Source organism: Arctopsyche grandis, chromosome 9 (genome assembly GCF_051622035.1).
Source record: "Arctopsyche grandis isolate Sample6627 chromosome 9, ASM5162203v2, whole genome shotgun sequence".
NCBI lineage: Eukaryota > Metazoa > Arthropoda > Insecta > Trichoptera > Hydropsychidae > Arctopsyche > Arctopsyche grandis.
In genome coordinates this window covers 7,786,590-7,805,558 of record NC_135363.1, presented here as the reverse complement: position 1 = coordinate 7,805,558, position 18,969 = coordinate 7,786,590, and the positions used below count along the sequence as shown (strand labels likewise).

The following is an 18,969-nucleotide window of genomic DNA, read 5'->3' as shown; positions in this document are numbered from 1 at the left end:
GCTCATATGAACATACATATATTATACTATGTACATATGTATATGTAGATTATCTAAAAATAAAAATACAGAAAACCAATCTTCCATAAGTTCACACGGTATGATATTATTCAAAGCATCGCAAAGTTGGCAAATCTAAATCAAAACGTAATCTTATCATGAAACTTTTTCAACCGAATATTAAACTACAGCATATACATATTACACTCATACATACATACATCAAAGCACGCTATATATTACACATTGCTTTACATACGAAACAAATTCAACTCGAATGAAATCGAGGTAAACGACGTCAAACTACAACTGGCATAAATTGAAATTTATGAACGTCAAACTGGAACGGTATTTTCTGAGACAAAAGTGTAAAGTGCCTATATACATACATACATATTTGTACATATACAATAAAAAGTACACATATACAATACGTATTTCAGACGACACTCAAACACACCCACACGTCGAAAATTCCACTTACAAAGAAAGTGGTGCTTTAAATTACATTTGAAGATAAACGAACAATTGCTCTCCAGTTTGTTATCGTGTAACTGGAGGCTGTTGCCTTTCGTCAGAACGTGTATTAAATTTACTGATTAAAATTTTCCGCCAACCGGTAGCATCTAAGAGAGCGTAAAAAACGACCGTAATACTTTTTAATGTTTTTCGCTTTTTTTTCCTCGTCTTTTTTACCCAACCCTCCTCGACTGCAAATTATAAAAAAGACCAAAAAAAAGGGGCAAACGTGAGAATTAAATTTTAATATTCGACGTGCAGCCGATTACTTACCGGTATGCTCAAATATGAAACGCGAAACAAACATGACTCGAAATAAAATTAAATGAAATTGATTTCGTTCTATGTCAAAATTTAATTGCACATTTCCACACACACACAAACATGCATACTTGCTCGTACGTGAAATACGTCGGTTCGGTTACCGTTTTTGCCAGATTGGATTTCAATTTCAATTGCAAATGCTCCTCAAGCTCAATGAAATTGCCGGTCGCAATAATAATGACGGATTCCGAATTAAACTTTTAAATTATACGGAATTTAAATTTCGACGTAGATAAGCCGTTCGCGTTCGCAAAAACGCAATATAACTCACTCTGACAATCCCTCTTCCCAATTCTTGGCGGGAAGACGTATCTATGTACATTAATTCGTACATATATACATACATAAATATATATTTATATATATATATATATATATATATATATATATATATATATATATATATATATATATATATATATATATATATATATATATTTATGTATGTATATATATATATATATATATATATATATATATATATATATATATATATATATATATATATATATATATATAGATATAAAAGAAGTGGTAGCAAATTTGTGAATAAAGTCAAACAGAAATAGTGTTTTTGGAACTGACAATTTGAACTTCCAACACTTGCAAATATAACGGCTCAAATATTTATATATGTATATATATATATATATATATATATATATATATATATATATATATATATATATGTGTGTGTGTGTGTGTGTAATATAATAAATAAATATAAAAACAAAACTAAAAAAAAGAAAAGAATGCGAAACACCGCAGAGCATCCATAATTAATATTTAAAATCAAAATTTTCAACATGAAACATTTGCAATAACTACGATGAATAATTAACATTTGAATATGTCAAATGAACATAGCTTATATTTTACTTGTATTATGTGTTTGAAAGCATCTATCAATTAACTTTTCGTACATTGAAATAAATACTATCCATTTGAAATAATCTACGATTTATGTATGTATGTAAATTCGATACATCAACTTTTCATTCAAACATCAACACGAAACCCACATACAAATATGTAGGTTAACGCCACTTTTGTATCACACATCGGAACGAAATCATCGCAAAACAAGCACGTATCATTAGAATAAAAAAAAAACACCCATTTCAATCGAATCAAGCTGAAAAATTGATTCAAACGAGTCACGAAAATGATTTATACATGGCGTGCACGTGGAATAAAAAGGTTCAAACTACATACATACATACATACAAAAGTCTCCGAACTTTCCTACACTTCCTTGCGAAAAGTATGCACTTAAAACGATTTACGAAAAATATGATCAAAATAAATACATACTTGAAGTAAAAATCACACACGACGGCAGCTGAAAATCCACACGTATATTGACACTTTGTAAATTACAATTTATAACGACTTCCACTGTCGAAAAAGTTACTTCACACTTCGTACTTGGGAACAGTGCGTGAGTTCTACACTTTGATTTGACAACTTTTTTTATTTTCTTTTACTTTTCTCCAACATTCGTCAACATTTTCCTGTTTTTTTTTTTTAATTCGATAATTATTATTAAATGGCAGCGGGGGAGAGCATGGGGAAGTTCGAACGCATGTCGAGCCGCCCCTGTACTTTTCGCCAGTGGCGCACACACTCGCACCGAGGGAAAAAGGGACGAGGAGCCAGGCGCCTTCGATGGCGCCTCACGCGGAACTGACGACGAACAAGAGGCGGGGGCGCCCTCACACCATGGCGCATGCTCCCCCATAGGTCGTATCAAATACTATTAAACAACCCCCACCCCCAATTCCACCGACATTATTAATAATATTTTAAATTACGAGAATCCCGCCTTCGATTCGAACGTTGCACCGAAAGCTCTCATTACAAAATGAACTATTTGTTTATTAGAAGAGGGCTCTCTAATACGCACTCGGCGTTGCGTGCCGATTTCACACGGGCATATTTAAATAACGATAAAAACTATTAACCCATTTGAACCCACGTGGTCAGTTATGAACTTACACGATGTATGCCAGCGCGGTCGTTCACGGCATTTTACAATTTCTCGTCGTAAAATAAAGGGATCACTCAGGCCGGCCGTAAAACCTTTCGATACGCTTGGTTAGATGTTGGTGATGAATTTTAAGAAAGTCACACGAAATTAAATCAGTTCCTTTTGGAGTTTTGAGGGAATAACATCGAGCGCTTTTCGACTTGCAGATATGTCGAAGAGAAAACATACGTAAGTTTTTTATTTTTACATATTTTTTATTTATCTTTATGTTTCTAATACAGTAGGACTTATTGTATAATATGCATAAGAGAAATTGCGTTTACATATCTCATATTCCTGAAAAAAAAAATCAAAGTCGACGGAGTCGTATATGACTCCTTGGGATAACGCAATTTTACTACTGCAGAGATACGGGAAGAAATTGATAATTGGGACGAGTCTCAACTTCCGGATTCCATATACATACATATTACCACCCCTGGAAACTGATATTCGGTTAAAGAAAAAAGTAGGGTGGAAATCAATCAACCATTTAGTAAAAATAAGTATAATAAATATATGGGTGGGGTTGATCAAATGGATAACCATATTTCTAAGTATTAGAGGGAAAAAATGGTACATGCCTATTCTGTTTTGGAACATCGATGTAGCTGTGAATAACGCTTGGATTCTTAGCAAAAGTTTTGGTTGTAAACTTGATAAATTAGGATTTATCAGACAGGTAACAGAGACGTTGTGCAAGTGTTATGGTCAAAAACGAAAACAATTGGTCCCATTCAGACCCGGCAAAGTTAATCAAAATCAAAAGGAAGTTGGAAGACATTTGATATTGGTCAAACAGAAAAGGAGAAATTGTGGACATTGTAAAAATAAAACGTTTTCCGCTTGTGATAACTGTGAAATTCCATTGCATGACAAATATTTTGTACCGTATCATAATAATTAATTATTTTATCTTCATGTATTTTGTTTTTACGACTTTTGAATCCAAAATCTCGTTTATGACATTTCTTCTTTTAAAAGGATGCACCCTTTTTTTGTTGACGATGTGTATATGTCACAATATATGTACCTGCGTTTTTTATGTTATGCGATTTGAAAATATCATTTTATCGAAGAAATGCGTGTTTGTTATTTTTAAAATTAATTTTATAAATTTCTTAACAATAAAATTACAAATAACCAGTGAGAAAGTATTATAACTGATTATGTGACTCAATTATGATTTTTGTATTATTTTAAAAAACATGTTTCATTAGCCCCAAAGGTCGTTCACGACACCACCTTGAAAAAAATTAAAAATGTTGAAAAATCAATTAATTATCCATCCCTATCCTATAAAAAATATTTCCCATGAAATAACTCAAAGATTTTGGAAAATAAACGAAAAAATAGTCCTGGGCACATGGGACATGTGTTTTCACGCGAGCTCTGGGTTCAAATGGGTTAAGCTTGCATATATAGGGTGGAGCAAATTTATTTATTTATTGAAAAATCAACGGGCCTCAGATCTAGAAATTCATAAAAATAAAAAAATAAATTTAAAAAAATAACATCTGAGCCCAATTATAGATTTTTATTTTTTACATATATACCAGGAAGGCTTTACAAGTAATCCCAATGCGCCTTTCTGGTCAATTACAAACAATGCACCAATGCAGCATTTACAAGTCTGAATTGCGAGACACTGAAAACTCGCAAATTAACGAGACATCTATGAATTGTACATACATTTTATTGTACATTAATCATACTCAAATAGTGGTGACATAGTAGGTAGGAAGGATTTTTAGCCAATTTTAATCGGGAACCGTTTCAACAATTAAATCAGAGAAATTGGCAAACTCTGATAGTAAACGATCGACCTGGAGTCACAAATATCCAAGTCTGACCAGCAGCACTAGAGATATTTTCAATCGAGGTCAGCTCATGGGATCGAACCCGGCGCCTCTCAGTGTTAAGCAGAAGCTTAACGACCGAGCAAGTACATATAGACAAACAAATGAAAAAGAAAATAATAAAAACTAAAATATGACTAAATAGGACAATGCATAGTGAAACATAAAGTGATATAATATAATTGGATAAAGAATATATAATATAAATAGAAATAGAAATGGATCGATCAATCAAGACTCTCCTGATGGCAATCGTGAATTGATGTAAGGAAATACCGAACAGATCAACCTCATTCAGCTTCCCGTTAAGCATACGATAAACACGCTTTAGATAGGAATATTTTAGGGAATTGGTTTTGAATGGATTAAGTGAAAAGAGTGCAATGTGTCTAGAATACCTAACTGCGATCCTGAAACCAACCTTACTCGGTAAATCGGAACAATCAAGGTAACCATTTAGAGCTCAAAAAAGAATGTAGCATCAGTGAGTCGTTGCCTGACAGAAAGATTGTTAAAGGATAGGATTTTTAAAATATTGGGAACAGTAGTATGGGTGTATGTAGAAAAACGGTAGCGTAAGAATTTAATCAATTTTAATTGGACTTTGTTACTGGCAACCCTACTTAGCCAACACAACCTTAACCTAACCTAGCTATTTTAGAGAGGGGCATTATTTTTATTTGCCGGGCGAAATTTTATAGAGATGGGCATTCGCACATATATGTTTAGATTTGACAGATCCAGAGAGGTTAGAAACACAACACTGCACCGAAACGAGTGAGGCACCCACGTGACCAGTCAACATTGTGTCCATGGAACAGCGCACACATACAATGGATTTTGCCTTTACTTAGTGGAAAACGAACTTTGCTCAATGCATGAAAAAAGCAAGAACATTTATGCCCAATGCACGCATTCGGCAGCTAACTTGCCCACTTGATGAATAAAGCAACAGGCTTGCACTTTTCATGAATTCGGCAACTTTTTGCCGATTTTACGCAATAGGCAATTTCACAGATTCGGTGTAACATATATAGCACATGTTATTTGTTACGTTACTACTATAAATATAGAGTTCCATTCGATATATTAATAAAAAAAATTATGGTAAAATATTTATTCAATTTGATATTATACATATAAATTGTTGATATAAAATGTGCTTCATTCTATGCACTGGCAATGAAAGGTTACTTTATTTGTCAATGTTACCAATGTTTCCAAATGATCGTAAAATATTACTGCAGTACCTTCAACATAAAATATACAAATATTTATATATTAAAATGCCTATACCCTTCAGGTATAAACACAGTTTACCTAAACACAATTTACTTTAGGTCGTCGACTTTTGAGAGTCTTTAATTAATATTATTTATTAGATGTATTATCAGCATTTATAAGAATTGTAAATAGGTTTTTGAGCTCGTTTTCCTATCATGCTGTACATTAACATTAGAATAATATAATACTATGATTACAAACAAAATTAAATTAAAATTGTAAAATAGAAAATAAGCAGTAGCTATTAAAATAGATATAAGATGTATTGTGAACATAATTTAGTAATAATAAAAAGCATTTAAAAATCAAAATCAAAATATTTATATATTCTATGCTTTGTTTATTAGTTTAACTTGTTTTACCTTAACAGAAAATTTAAGGTATATGTATATGTATATTTTTTTGGGTATTTTTAACTTTGATAAGTTCACAAGTTAATTTTAAAGGGGGTTTATGATGTTGAGATAATTACCAATATACACTGAAGTGCCAGACTTTGTTAACTTGTATCGATGCTTGATTGGCGAATGAAATTCAAGTTATCAATTCATTATATTATATTTATAACTATTTTTTCTACTTATCGATCTTTCAAAATATGATATAATAAATATAAATTATTCAAATATCCAAACGGGAGCCTTACTTTAGATCAAGGGTACGCAACATTTTTGAGGTTGGGAGCTACTTTTCATCTAAATTTTCATGGTGAGCGACTTGTTATAAAAATTGTATTGCTTGTTGTTGCTTTTTTTGTTCTTAAAAGTCTAAAATATTATTTTTAAACGCTTAAAATTATCGAGGTGATCATCCATCAAATGTGTTCGATATTTAAATTCAACAAATTTCACGTGAGAAAATAAAGATTCCCATAAATGTATACTTACAAAACGTCCTTTAAATGTGAGTATTTTTCCGGGTTCATATAGTATAAGAAAAATCGGCTTTAGGTCATCGACTTTAGAGATTCTTTGATTAATATTATGTATTAGATGTACATATTATGAGCATTTATAAGAATTGTAAATAGGTTTTCGAGCTCTTTTTCCTATTATGCTGTACATTACATTAGAATAATATAATACTATGATTACTAACAAAATTAAATTAAAATTGTATAATAGAAAATGATCAGTAGATCAGTAGCTATCAAAATAGATATAAGATGTATTGTGAACATAATTTCGTAATAATAGAAAGCATTTAAAAATCAAAAAAAAAAATCAAATTGTGTCAAAGTAATGACATTTTGCAATTCAATCAACTGTAATTCTAAATTTCCCACAGCCATTGAAAAAATCATTGATATTGATAGACTTTGGTGATTATTTTCATTCATATTTAAAGATGATGAAAAGAAACTGCAAGTTTTATGAAGTTCATTAAAATTAACATTTGTCAAAGGTTTGCTAATTTTGGGAAGAGCGATCGTCACATTGCAAATTAATAAGCAGAAAAAACTTGTCTTTATTATTTGTGAAGAAATATTCCTGTTCCCAATGGTTATTAAAATGATATGCTTTTGGTTTCCCTGAGTCACTCAAATAATATAACTTTGTTCACAATAGTTTCACAGCATTTAAACTCAGATGTGTACAAAACAGAACAAATTTAAATCAGTCGATTAAAAAAACACATGCTTTCCATTAGCTCGTATAATACACACATATTACACATATGTATTGCATATCTTAGATTTTACTATACTAATATACCTACATATGTATGTACATTCATATGTACATAGATACATATGTACGTTATAGATAAAAAATATCGACAGCTAGATATTAAAATAACTTCACGTTTACGAGTGACTAAGAGTTCAACGGTGAAAAAAATTACTTTCAATAATCCATTTTTTTATCCTTTTTTTATAATCCAAAATTAAAATAATAAAGATAAACTTAAAATATATCAGTACTACTACTTGACAAAATATACATACATATGTACATGATGCACACATATTTATTTATCGGTGTAAAATGACAAAGTTTTAATGAATCGTAGTTTAAAAAATCATTTTTATGTTCAACTTGATTATATTAAACTAATCATTATTATCCTGATTTAGGTGAATCTGGTTGACAGCAGACATAGACGGTAAAGTAAAATGAGACTTGTTGAGTCGTTTAAAATAATGTTTATTCGGCGAAGGGTCACAAAGATCTATGCGTCATTTGTACAAAATGGCAAATTCATTCTTCAACCATTAAGCAATTCATGCATATCAACCTAATCGTTCATACATGTCTTATCCATGTTTTATTTCATTCTAATACATGTCTTATTTGATCTTAGTCTTATACATGTCTTACTGTTTACTGGCTAGAAAACTAAATTCAACGCTAATATTATATAATATGTATATTTCTATATTTTGATAGAACAAAAACAATTAAGACGAATTTCTTAAATCGCCTGCTTAAAAAGGCTGGACCCCAGCACCTTGTACATACAAACGTATTAGACTCCTCCCTTCCTCAATTATGGCACTAGATAAATTATGTTTTAATATGCTATCGATATCCACCATAGGCATGGTTCTATTTTTTAATTTTTTTGATTGATCAAATGATCAAATTAATCAAAAATCAATTTTGAATGAACAAGGTGCTGGGTTCCAGCCCTCTTAAACTATCATCGTCAATAACTACAGTATATCAGACTGATTTGTGACTTTAATTTTCTATCGTACCTACTGGTTTTTTTTTCCACTGTTAATGAACTCCATATTATTTTGGATTTATTCCTTCAATTTTACAAGTATCTCTTAAGATATCATTGTTGATTTTACACAATATTATACATTAGATTTTTGATTCAGGTTCATTTCTGTCCAACTTCACATACCTTTCCTAAAATTTCACCATCGATAAGTCGTCGATAAAAGTACATATTGTTCACATTCAGATTCCTAATGTATGTAGATTTCAAATCCACCATAATTATTTGTTACGACTACGGATCTTTCGTTCGAGCTCAGCGATTTCCGAACTGGGAGGCGCGGACCAGTATAAAGAGGGACGCGAATAGTTAGTTTATAACTTAACATAATAAAATATACTTATAGATAAACTTTCCAAACGTAACATTAAAATCTATTCCTGAAACGCACGTAATTTTTAATAAACAAATGAAAGTAAATTTTTTCACCATTGAATTAGTCACTCGACAAAGTGAAGCTATCCAAGATCTCGCTGCCGATATTTTTAATCTATGACATATTTATGTATGTATATCAATATAGGAAGATTATTCGTGGTACTGTATTTAGATATGAACATACAAATGTTAAATATTTTATTTGTATGTATATAATACATGCAGATAATATCGAAATTAGTCTTCTGACTAACGTAATCCAATCTATGTACATAATTATCTTGAGCTTGGGGTATCAACCGATCGATCATGAAGCAACAATTGGTCAATGTCAATTGCGATTGTGAATTTTGAAAATCATAATCATTTTCACATCTTAAATTCACAAACAAGGAAAAAAATTCGGATGTGACCAACCCATGACTATGTATGTATTTGAGGAATATAAAAAGGTTACAAAAAAAAATCGATATTGAACCGTACAGACACATTCACATATACCGGCAGCATTATGAAATACTAAATTTAAAAAAAAATATAAGTATATACATACATATGTATAAAATTTATAATTTCTATTACATGTAAAAAAAATTTCAAAAATTGTATACATAACTTGGTATTAAGCTTAAACTTCTAGATATGAGATTTTAGTTCAATTAACTAAAAGATTTCTGAGATAAACATAGAAAACCTCGATTCTCTAGAGTTAAATTACTACTTCCGGTTCAGGTAAAAATATTCAAATAATATTAGGGTATAAAAATTATAATTTATTACATGTAAAAAAAAAATTTTTTGTTCCATTGAGCGGTTTCACAGGCACAGTAATAATAAAAATCATTTAAAAATAAATAAATATCTATCTACATATTCTATGCTTTGAGTAAAAATTTATATTGTTTTGATATATAATCAAGAAACCAATTAAAGTATTATATATCGATAGAAGCATAAGGAATATATGTAGGCAATAAAAGAACATCAAACAAAATTTATCATTTTCAAGAAATTAAAATACCGTATACCGATAATCTTTAAATTTAGACTAATAAAAGTAAACATCGATAAAAATATGATAATAACAAATACTAAAAATGATGGTTAACATCACGTGAAATCAATGGGGTATTTAAAATAAATATAAATACCCAAAAGTGCAAAAAAAAAAAACTGGCTTTGAAGATATCCACTTTTCCGTGATTTTTGTCGAGATTAATCTTTGAAATCCAAAATTTGCATTTTTTTGCCCCGCCCATAAGGTACAGTGCATATCTTATCATAATAACGGCAAAATGAATCATAACGAGCATACATATGTATGTATGCATAATAAGTACATATGTATGTACTTATTGGATCGTTATTATCCATTAATAATATCTGCCAATATACGATTTAAACTCAAAGATTATTTTTATCGTTCTTTAAATCGAAAAATCCATAGATGGGAAAATAGTTATAATTAATACTCAGTTGTAATGTGAATTTCATTCGGTAAACAAGTATCAACAAGCTGACGCTTCAGTGTGGTTCAAGTGTGGCGCTTCAGTAATGGTAATGATCTATACTGGTAATGATCTCAACATCTTATACCCCCTTTTTGAATTTTAAATTTTATTACACAAATATCTATATATAATTTTTGTGTTTTGTGAAAAACCAATAATAAGTACATATGTATATATGTACATACATGTGTTTATGTCTTAAATTATCAGCTCGTATAAAAGTTAAATAAAACAAGTTAAATTTGTACACAAAGCATAGAATATATACATAGATATTTATTTATTTTTAAATGATTTTTATTATTACTATGTCTATATTTTTTTTATTTTTCATAGTGATACAAAATGTCAAATTTGACATTTGAAACTACGCAAAAGAATGGCGCTCTATTGATAGTAGACGAAGAATATTGTTACACGCGTCACAGAGCGGCTTCTGACATTAGTACAGAATATTGGGTATGCGAGCAGAGAAGCACGTGTCCTGGTCGCGGAATCACTAAAAGAAATAGAAGAGAGTTTCATGGATCACAGGAACACAATCATCTACCCAATAGGCTAAGGCTTGAGTTACGCCAAGTCAAAATCGGCATACGAAAAAAGGCATCGAGTGCAATCGGAGCAAATACTACCACCCCCATTGTACAATCTTTGTTGAAAGACACATCTGTTGTAGTGATGGCAAGATTGCCTAAAATCGACAGCTTAAAGAGAACCATACAGAGGCATAGGAATAAAACACACGTGCCACCTCCTCTGCCGCGAACGAGAAACGAAATTATAATTCCTGCACAATATCAAACCACGGGCAACACAAATCAACCGGAGCAATTTTTGCAGTGGGATTCTGGGTCTGCGACCAACGGTGAAGATCGAATTCTAATGTTCACCACACAAACTAATTTAGATTTCCTTAGAAGTTGCCAAGGCGTATTAATGGATGGCACTTTTAAAACCACTCCACATCTTTTCACTCAACTGTATACGATACACGGCACGCGACTGGAGGGCCCCGATCGAAAACCAGGAAAGGCAATTCCATTGGTATTTCTAGTCCTTCCTAACAAAAATGAAGAAACGTACGTGAGGGCTTTCCATAAATTAAAAACGCTTCTTCCAGGATGGGAGCCCGATCGGGTCATGATGGACTTTGAAAGAGCAGCCATCAACGGCTTTCAAACACATTGGCCGAGGGCACAGGTGACGGGCTGCTATTTTCATTTGTGCCAGAGTATCTATCGGAAAATCAAAGAGTTGGGATTGTCCAGATTTTATGGCCAGGATACAGAAAACGCCATGCAGTTTAAAATGGTGTCGGCGTTAGCACTAGTCCCCCCAGAAAATGTCATCGACAGCTGGGTGGAACTACGAGATCAAATTATGCGGCCGTGGAAGATGAGACAGAGAGAAGAAATTCGACAAAAGATCGATAAATTTCTCGATTATTTTGAGGATAACTATATAGGGGCTGTCGATGGAGGTGTGAGGAGTCCACCACACGTGGCTGCAATAGACTTATGGAATGTACGAGCGAGGATATTGGAGCATTATGGAAGGACCGACAATGAGGTCGAAGGGTTTCATATGAAGGTGGCGAAAACGGTCGAAATGCACTTTCCAAATTTATGGCAATTTTTTAGAGCCCTACAAGGTCTCCAAGCCGAAACAAAAAAGCTAGTGTCAGAATTGAACTCTGGGATTATCGGGAGAAAACAGTTGCTGAAGTATATTCAATTAGCAGAAAGAATCCACAACGTCACAGCTGAATGGCCAAATAGACAAAATTTAGAAACTTATCTGAGAGGAATATCTAATAATTCTATTTAATTTCTAATACTAATGTAATGTGCATGTAATTAACCAAAATAATAGATCAGTAGTAAGCGTGTAATCCTTTCAATTGTGTGGTCAAGGGAACAATCCCTGACTTTGTGATGCCACCAGACCTTCATAAGTGATAACTTTGTGCTGCTAACAACATATCGAATTTGCTGATTTATAAAATGCAGTAAATTGTCGATGTTTGTATGTAATTGTCTTTAATTTAATTTAATTTAAACTAAGATAAGCCTCGTTATAATATTTAACTACTTATGTAAAATGTTTGACCATAGGTGTCGTGTACAAAAAATTAATTTGTGTATACCGTGTAAGTAAATAAAAATCTGATGATAAAAATATATTTGGCATTCAATTTATTAAAGAATACTTCTGGTAGAGGCAGCATAGCCGATAGATCCAAAAATTATTTTTTTACTTTATCTACATACATACATATTTACATATAAAATATGAGCCGCTATAATTGAAAGCGGTCTCCCTCGCGGGCCCGAAAGTGAAACGCCCGAAAATGCAAATATCGGAAGGCAAAGATCGAAAATCGAAAAATCTTAAGTCGAAAGATAGAAAAAAGGGTGCATGGTAAACGGTACATACTCACTTAATTTGCGCGAGCAGGATACAACAGGAACAAGAGGAACAGGCTTTTCCTCCCGTATTCTGCGCGCGCGCATTAAACAAGGCTGTATGACAAAAAGAGAGATAATTTCACCGCATGCCACTCATACATATATATATTATATATACATAGTACCGCTACAAGCAAAATATTATCTCATACATATAAATATATCATACTACCTCTTACTCTTACCTACGTAGATCGCTAGATTATAATATGTAACTTATGTAGATTATTTGAATCGTTCACTAATCACGATTTCGTGGTATAGATAAATGTGTTCACGTGTGTGTGTTGATATATGTACATATGCCCGCCTATTTTGGAGATAGCTTGAATAGCGATAATCCTATCACACTGAAATTTAGTATCACTTATTGAAATAATGTATTTTTTTTTAATTTGTAGATTGATCGAAAGAGGTACCTCCTCTTAAAGTTATTTTCAATTTTATAAGTTTTTGGATTCAAATGTCTCTTAAACCACTGAAAAGATTGAACTAATTTTTTTTAAATAAAATATATATCTACATATGTACATAAATTTGATGAACACAGATCGGCGGACAAGTTGCTTTTGCCTACAAAAAATCGTTCACTATTATCAATTACTATTTTTTGTGGGCAAAGGAAACTTGTTCGCAGATTTCTGGTGTTGAATTTCATACATAAAATTTTTTTATTATTTTTACCACAGCCAGAAGTAATACTTTTACTCAAGAAAAACAGTAGTTTTACTGTTTTTCTCCGAAACTTTTAAGCGTATTGAACCGAAATTTCAAAAATAAAGTTATAAGTTTTAGATTATAATTTTAATATATTGTATGCGGGAAACGGAGATTACAGTATTGTTAAACAGCGGGAGACTTTAATCTCACCCTACTCAAAATATTATCATATTTTAAATTTTGCAAAGATTATGGAAATGTTTTTTTCATTTTTTTCTGACTTTGGTTTGGTTACCCCAGTCCAAAAATTTATTTTATTTTAAATTTTATAATTATTTATAGCTTAAAGAGGCTGGTATATTTTAAAAAAAATTTTCTCACTTCAAAAACTTTTTCTATAAAAAAAGGATGGTTACCCTAGTCCAAAAAATTTAATATTTTAAGTTTTGCCATCAATTGTATCATAAAGATGATGGGGATATTTTAAAATTTTTATCTCAATTAAAAAGTTTTATTATATAAAAAAAGGTTGATTACCCTAGTCCAAAAATATTTTATGTTTTAAATTTTCCAATCATTTCTATCATAAAGATGATGGGAATTTTTTTAGATTTTTTTCTCAGTTTAAAAATTTTCTGGTATAAAAATGGTTGATAAACCCTTTTTTAAAATACTAATTGGCTAATTAGTATTTAAATATATGGGCTCTTTTAGAGAAAACAATTTTTCATTGCTGTTTTTACCTTTTATTGAAGTATATTAATAAAATGAAGAACATAATCAATCAACCTGAGGTTGGTTCTTACTGAAAATCCATAATGTTTGAAATGCCACACTCAAATATAAATATTTGATGTTTGAGTATAGAATATAACAGGTCAGTGGCTTGCGTGTAATCTTTTTAACTGAGGGGTCATAGATTCATTCCCTGGCCCTATGTTGCTGGCCAGACCTTGGTCTCTCGTTGATATGACACCAGGTCTCTCGTTTCCTATCAGAGTTTGCCAATTTATCTGATTTCATTGTTGAAACACTCCCACCAAAATTAACAACCTGTACTGTCTCTCATAAATTCGAGCTTATAGCATCTCGAATTTCATGATTATGATATAATATGCATTGGGAATCCATGTCAAGCTTTCCTTGTATATTTATATAAAAAAAAATTGCTTAGAGGCACAGTACATCATTCAAAGTCGGTGATTTTTTTATAACGTGTAATAGGAAATCAGAAATTCACATTTTCGCTCTGGTTTAATGTCCCTATATAAAATACATATGTACAACATACATAAATAAAAACAAAATTTCAAGTTCAAATTTTCGCATGATTACAAAACTTCATCTATTGTACAAAAATATGTAGATTACGTACATAGATAAAATATGTAGATTACGTACAGATAAAAGATAAGTTTACGTACATAGATAAAAGTAAAAAGAAAATTGTATCACTATCAAACAGTTAGTCACTTCATAACATTTCATAACAGTTAGTCACTTCATAACAGTTAGTCACTTCATAACATAAAGTCACTCAAAACGTCGCTGCTAATATTTTTAATCTATTATGTATTCTACAATCGGAAAATCTATCTCTATCTACGATAAATGTTATTTACCTATTTAAATTGATATGTATGTTTTATCTATAAATTTTATCGAATTTATGATATAATGTCGGGATTCATCGTCAATAGGCAAAGAAGGGCAAATAGCAAAATAAGCAAAAAAAATGATTAATTAGCGTCAAGCATTTAAAATATCTATAATATTACACTTTCAATATTATAGATAATAGTTGAGAAATCATCTTAATTTAGATTAATAAAAGTATCTCGATAAGATATTCCCATAATTTAGATAACAAAAGCTAAAAGGATTTTAAAACTAAATCTTGAATTACATATGTACATATGTGTATATATGTATGTATGTACATCCACTGATTGAGATCATTAATATATTTATCAAAAAATGTTTATTTTTTACCTAATCTCTACGTTAGAATAACATGTAAATAAAGAATATCGATGATACCGCTTGCTTCACAAGAAGCAAAAAACCAGACACTATTCGTAAAAATCTCGAATTTGCAATTAAAACAATGACGGAACACTTCACTAAGTGGAAAATTCAAATTAATCAAACCACAACAGACGCGATATTCTTTAGTGTTAGAAAGCATACGCCAATTTCAAATCGGAAAATCCCCTCTGAAATGGCAATCAGTAATAAAATATTTAGGAGTAACGTTCGATAAAAGAATGGGATGGACACCTCACATTGAGGCAGCGAAATGCAAGGCGATGCGGGGTATATCCTCAATATACCCAATATTTAATCGCCATAGTTCTTTATCAATTCAAAATAAAATAAAATTATATCACGCGCTCATATTACCATTTTTATATGACCTTATTAACCTATTAACCTATGCTTCACCTGTATGGAATAACGCCTCGAATACTAACCTTTCCAAGCTCCAAATAATACAAAATAAATCCCTAAAAATAATTTATAACACACTCATATACATATACTATCTTGAAACAACTGAATGCCATAAATAATATTCCGTGTGTGTGTGTGTAAAATGAAATTAAAAAAATGTATATACATATGTATTGGGTTTAATGCAAACGATCGACAAGCGCCAGACAGACTGAACCACAGATTAACTGGATGGCTGCTTTAAGCGCAATTCTCGACTTCACGAATGATAGATTGCACATCAGATGACGAGTAACCTTTCGATGTGCACAAATGCAATTATTAAAATTGAGTTGGATCTTTCTGGTGAGTTTAATAAGGCAAAATTCGGAACTAAAGTATCAGAAGCACAGAACGTATACAGGGTAGGTATGTCGAGACTTAGGTTAGATTTCACTTAATGTAAGTGCGAGCAGTGCGCACGCATAAGGTACACGTGTCGTTAATCTGTGGTTCAGTCTGTCTGGCGCTTGTCGATCGTTTGCACCGCATCGATATGTATTACAGTCGCAGATCAGCTACAAATAATGGATATACGATTTTCGAACGGAGAGGAAAATAAGTATGTCATCTATATACATACATATACATACATATGCAATACATAGATTAATGCATGCGGAGCGCCAATTTAAAAATACATACGACAAACGGCAAACGGAGAACCTAAACCATAAAAAATAAAATAAATAAAAAGTGACAAAATAACTATTTAAACCATACATATATGAATCATTTAAAGTGGCGTTTGACACGTTGACGCGCAGCGTGGCATAAGTGACGTAACGAATGAAATAAAATAAAATGAAAAAAAATTATACGTAGGTTCGAAATTGTTGCGCGCACAGTTAAACCGAATTAACTTTCGAAATTCAATTTCGTCGTTATTACCTTTTCGAATCAGGTGTGTCGAACTCCAATATCGGAGCTCCGGCTACAGAATAAATGCACGTCGAGAACTATTATATTATATACACGTATACATACATACATATATGTATGTATGTATGTATATATGACAAGAAATAAATCAGCACTTTATTTAAAAACAACCCATACAAAAAATTTCAGGTATAATTCATTTAAAAATTTTAAAACAATGTTATATATGTACATACTTAAACATTAAACATTCAATCAAAAAGGCTAGATTTATTCAGTTTGTTAAAAAATTGAATATATTTTCTGACAAAGAGCTATGCGGTGGAATTTATTTTCCATTGGTCAGATTCCAATAGATTAATTGAAAATAGACATACATATACATATATATAGCCAGCAGTATGGCTTAACGGTAGCGTATATTTGTAGCACCAAGTGATCAGTGGGTTCGATCCGCTATACTGCTGGTTAGATTTCGGGGTTTTGTGACTCCAAATCGATCGTTTCTTATCACAGTTTGCCAATTTTATCTAATCATTGTCGAAACGGTTCCTTAAAATTGGCAAAAAATCATCTTTCCTGTTGTCACAAATCTTCTGTATTTATTATACATAGGTACAATTTGTAAAAATTATGTACAAAATTTAAATCCATAGATGTCCCAATGAATTAATTCTGTAATTAATTGATTAATTGTTATTTCGTGTTCTTCAGCTTCTGGAAATACAGTGATTTATGTAATAATAAAATGCTGCATTATTATTAATTAAGTGTCCAAGAAGGCGCATTGGGGTCTTCCTGTCAAGCCTTCCTGGTATATGTAAAAATAAAATAAAATAAAATATGAGAATTTCGATTTACATACATGCATATTTGATACTAGAATTTAATGATAGAAAAAAAAGTATTCATTCAGTGAACACTGACAATAATAATAATTGAGTCTTTTAGGCGTCAAATCGATTAACTTCATAAAACAAAGAGGCGAGAAAATCGACGATTTGTGAAACAGTAGATATCATACATACGTACATACATACATACATACATATGTATGTATCCAAAACTAATATAATAAATATACATTATATAGGTATATAAGAAAACAACAAATCTATTGAGGCTATAATAAATATAAATGAACGTTTACTTGGGTTTATTATTAGAATTGTTAAGCATTTTAATTGTATAAATACTGTAATTTATTATTCTGTATACATGTTAGAGTGAGTTATAAGAATCAGAGTATAATTACACAATATGTTCTCGTTTTTAATTTAATCATTTTTACTCCTTAGAAAAAATCAATTTAATTTTTAAAAATATATTTAACATTTTAAACTCGTCTGTCATTGAATTATGACCAAAGATGGTTAATTTTCGCACAAAAAAAAGTTCACTATTGTCAATTTCTTATAAAAACCATGCTTTTTACTATATGGCTTTGAACAGTAATGGAGCAGCCTATTGTTATTTGAATTTTATTTAAAAATGAATTAACTATTTCTTTCTATGAAATTGACAATTCTCTTGTTGATGGCCCTTCTATGTATATTTGAAAATGTTTCCAACTAAAAGATCCTCTTCGCTTAACTCGATCTCAACTGTTATTTGTAAATGATAAAACTTCTTATCGTAGTTACTATCTCAACTCTTTCAACATCTACATAGTTCTACATAGATCATCGATTCGCAACCCTCGCTACGCGTGCCACTTGGTGGTATCCGATTGATGATTGGTGGTACGCGAAAAAAAATCAGTAATGGCGGAATGAATGATTTACAATCATAAAAATGCTAGACATTTATTTATGAATACAATATTTTACAAA

General features: G+C 31.1%; 1 protein-coding gene across 2 annotated transcripts; it reads left to right on the top strand.

Annotated features, from left to right (window-relative positions):
* Nucleotides 1-10,595: 10,595 nt before the first annotated feature.
* On the top strand, nucleotides 10,596-12,874 carry LOC143916777 (uncharacterized). 2 transcript variants are annotated; one of them, XM_077438025.1, is made up of 2 exons: nucleotides 10,596-10,680; nucleotides 10,971-12,874. In XM_077438025.1, exon 2 carries the CDS (start codon nucleotides 10,980-10,982, stop codon nucleotides 12,459-12,461), a length of 1,482 nt encoding a protein of 493 aa, XP_077294151.1. In that variant the 5' UTR covers nucleotides 10,596-10,680; nucleotides 10,971-10,979; the 3' UTR covers nucleotides 12,462-12,874. The 2 variants fall into 2 exon arrangements, with proteins under 2 accessions (XP_077294151.1, XP_077294150.1); XM_077438024.1 differs by having other exon boundaries at nucleotides 10,596-10,696.
* Nucleotides 12,875-18,969: the final 6,095 nt, after the last annotated feature.

Bases quoted from the DNA above. Each gene is read 5' to 3' on its own strand.
- LOC143916777 (XM_077438025.1), top strand. From the start codon at position 10,980: ATGTCAAATTTGACATTTGAAACTACGCAAAAGAATGGCGCTCTATTG.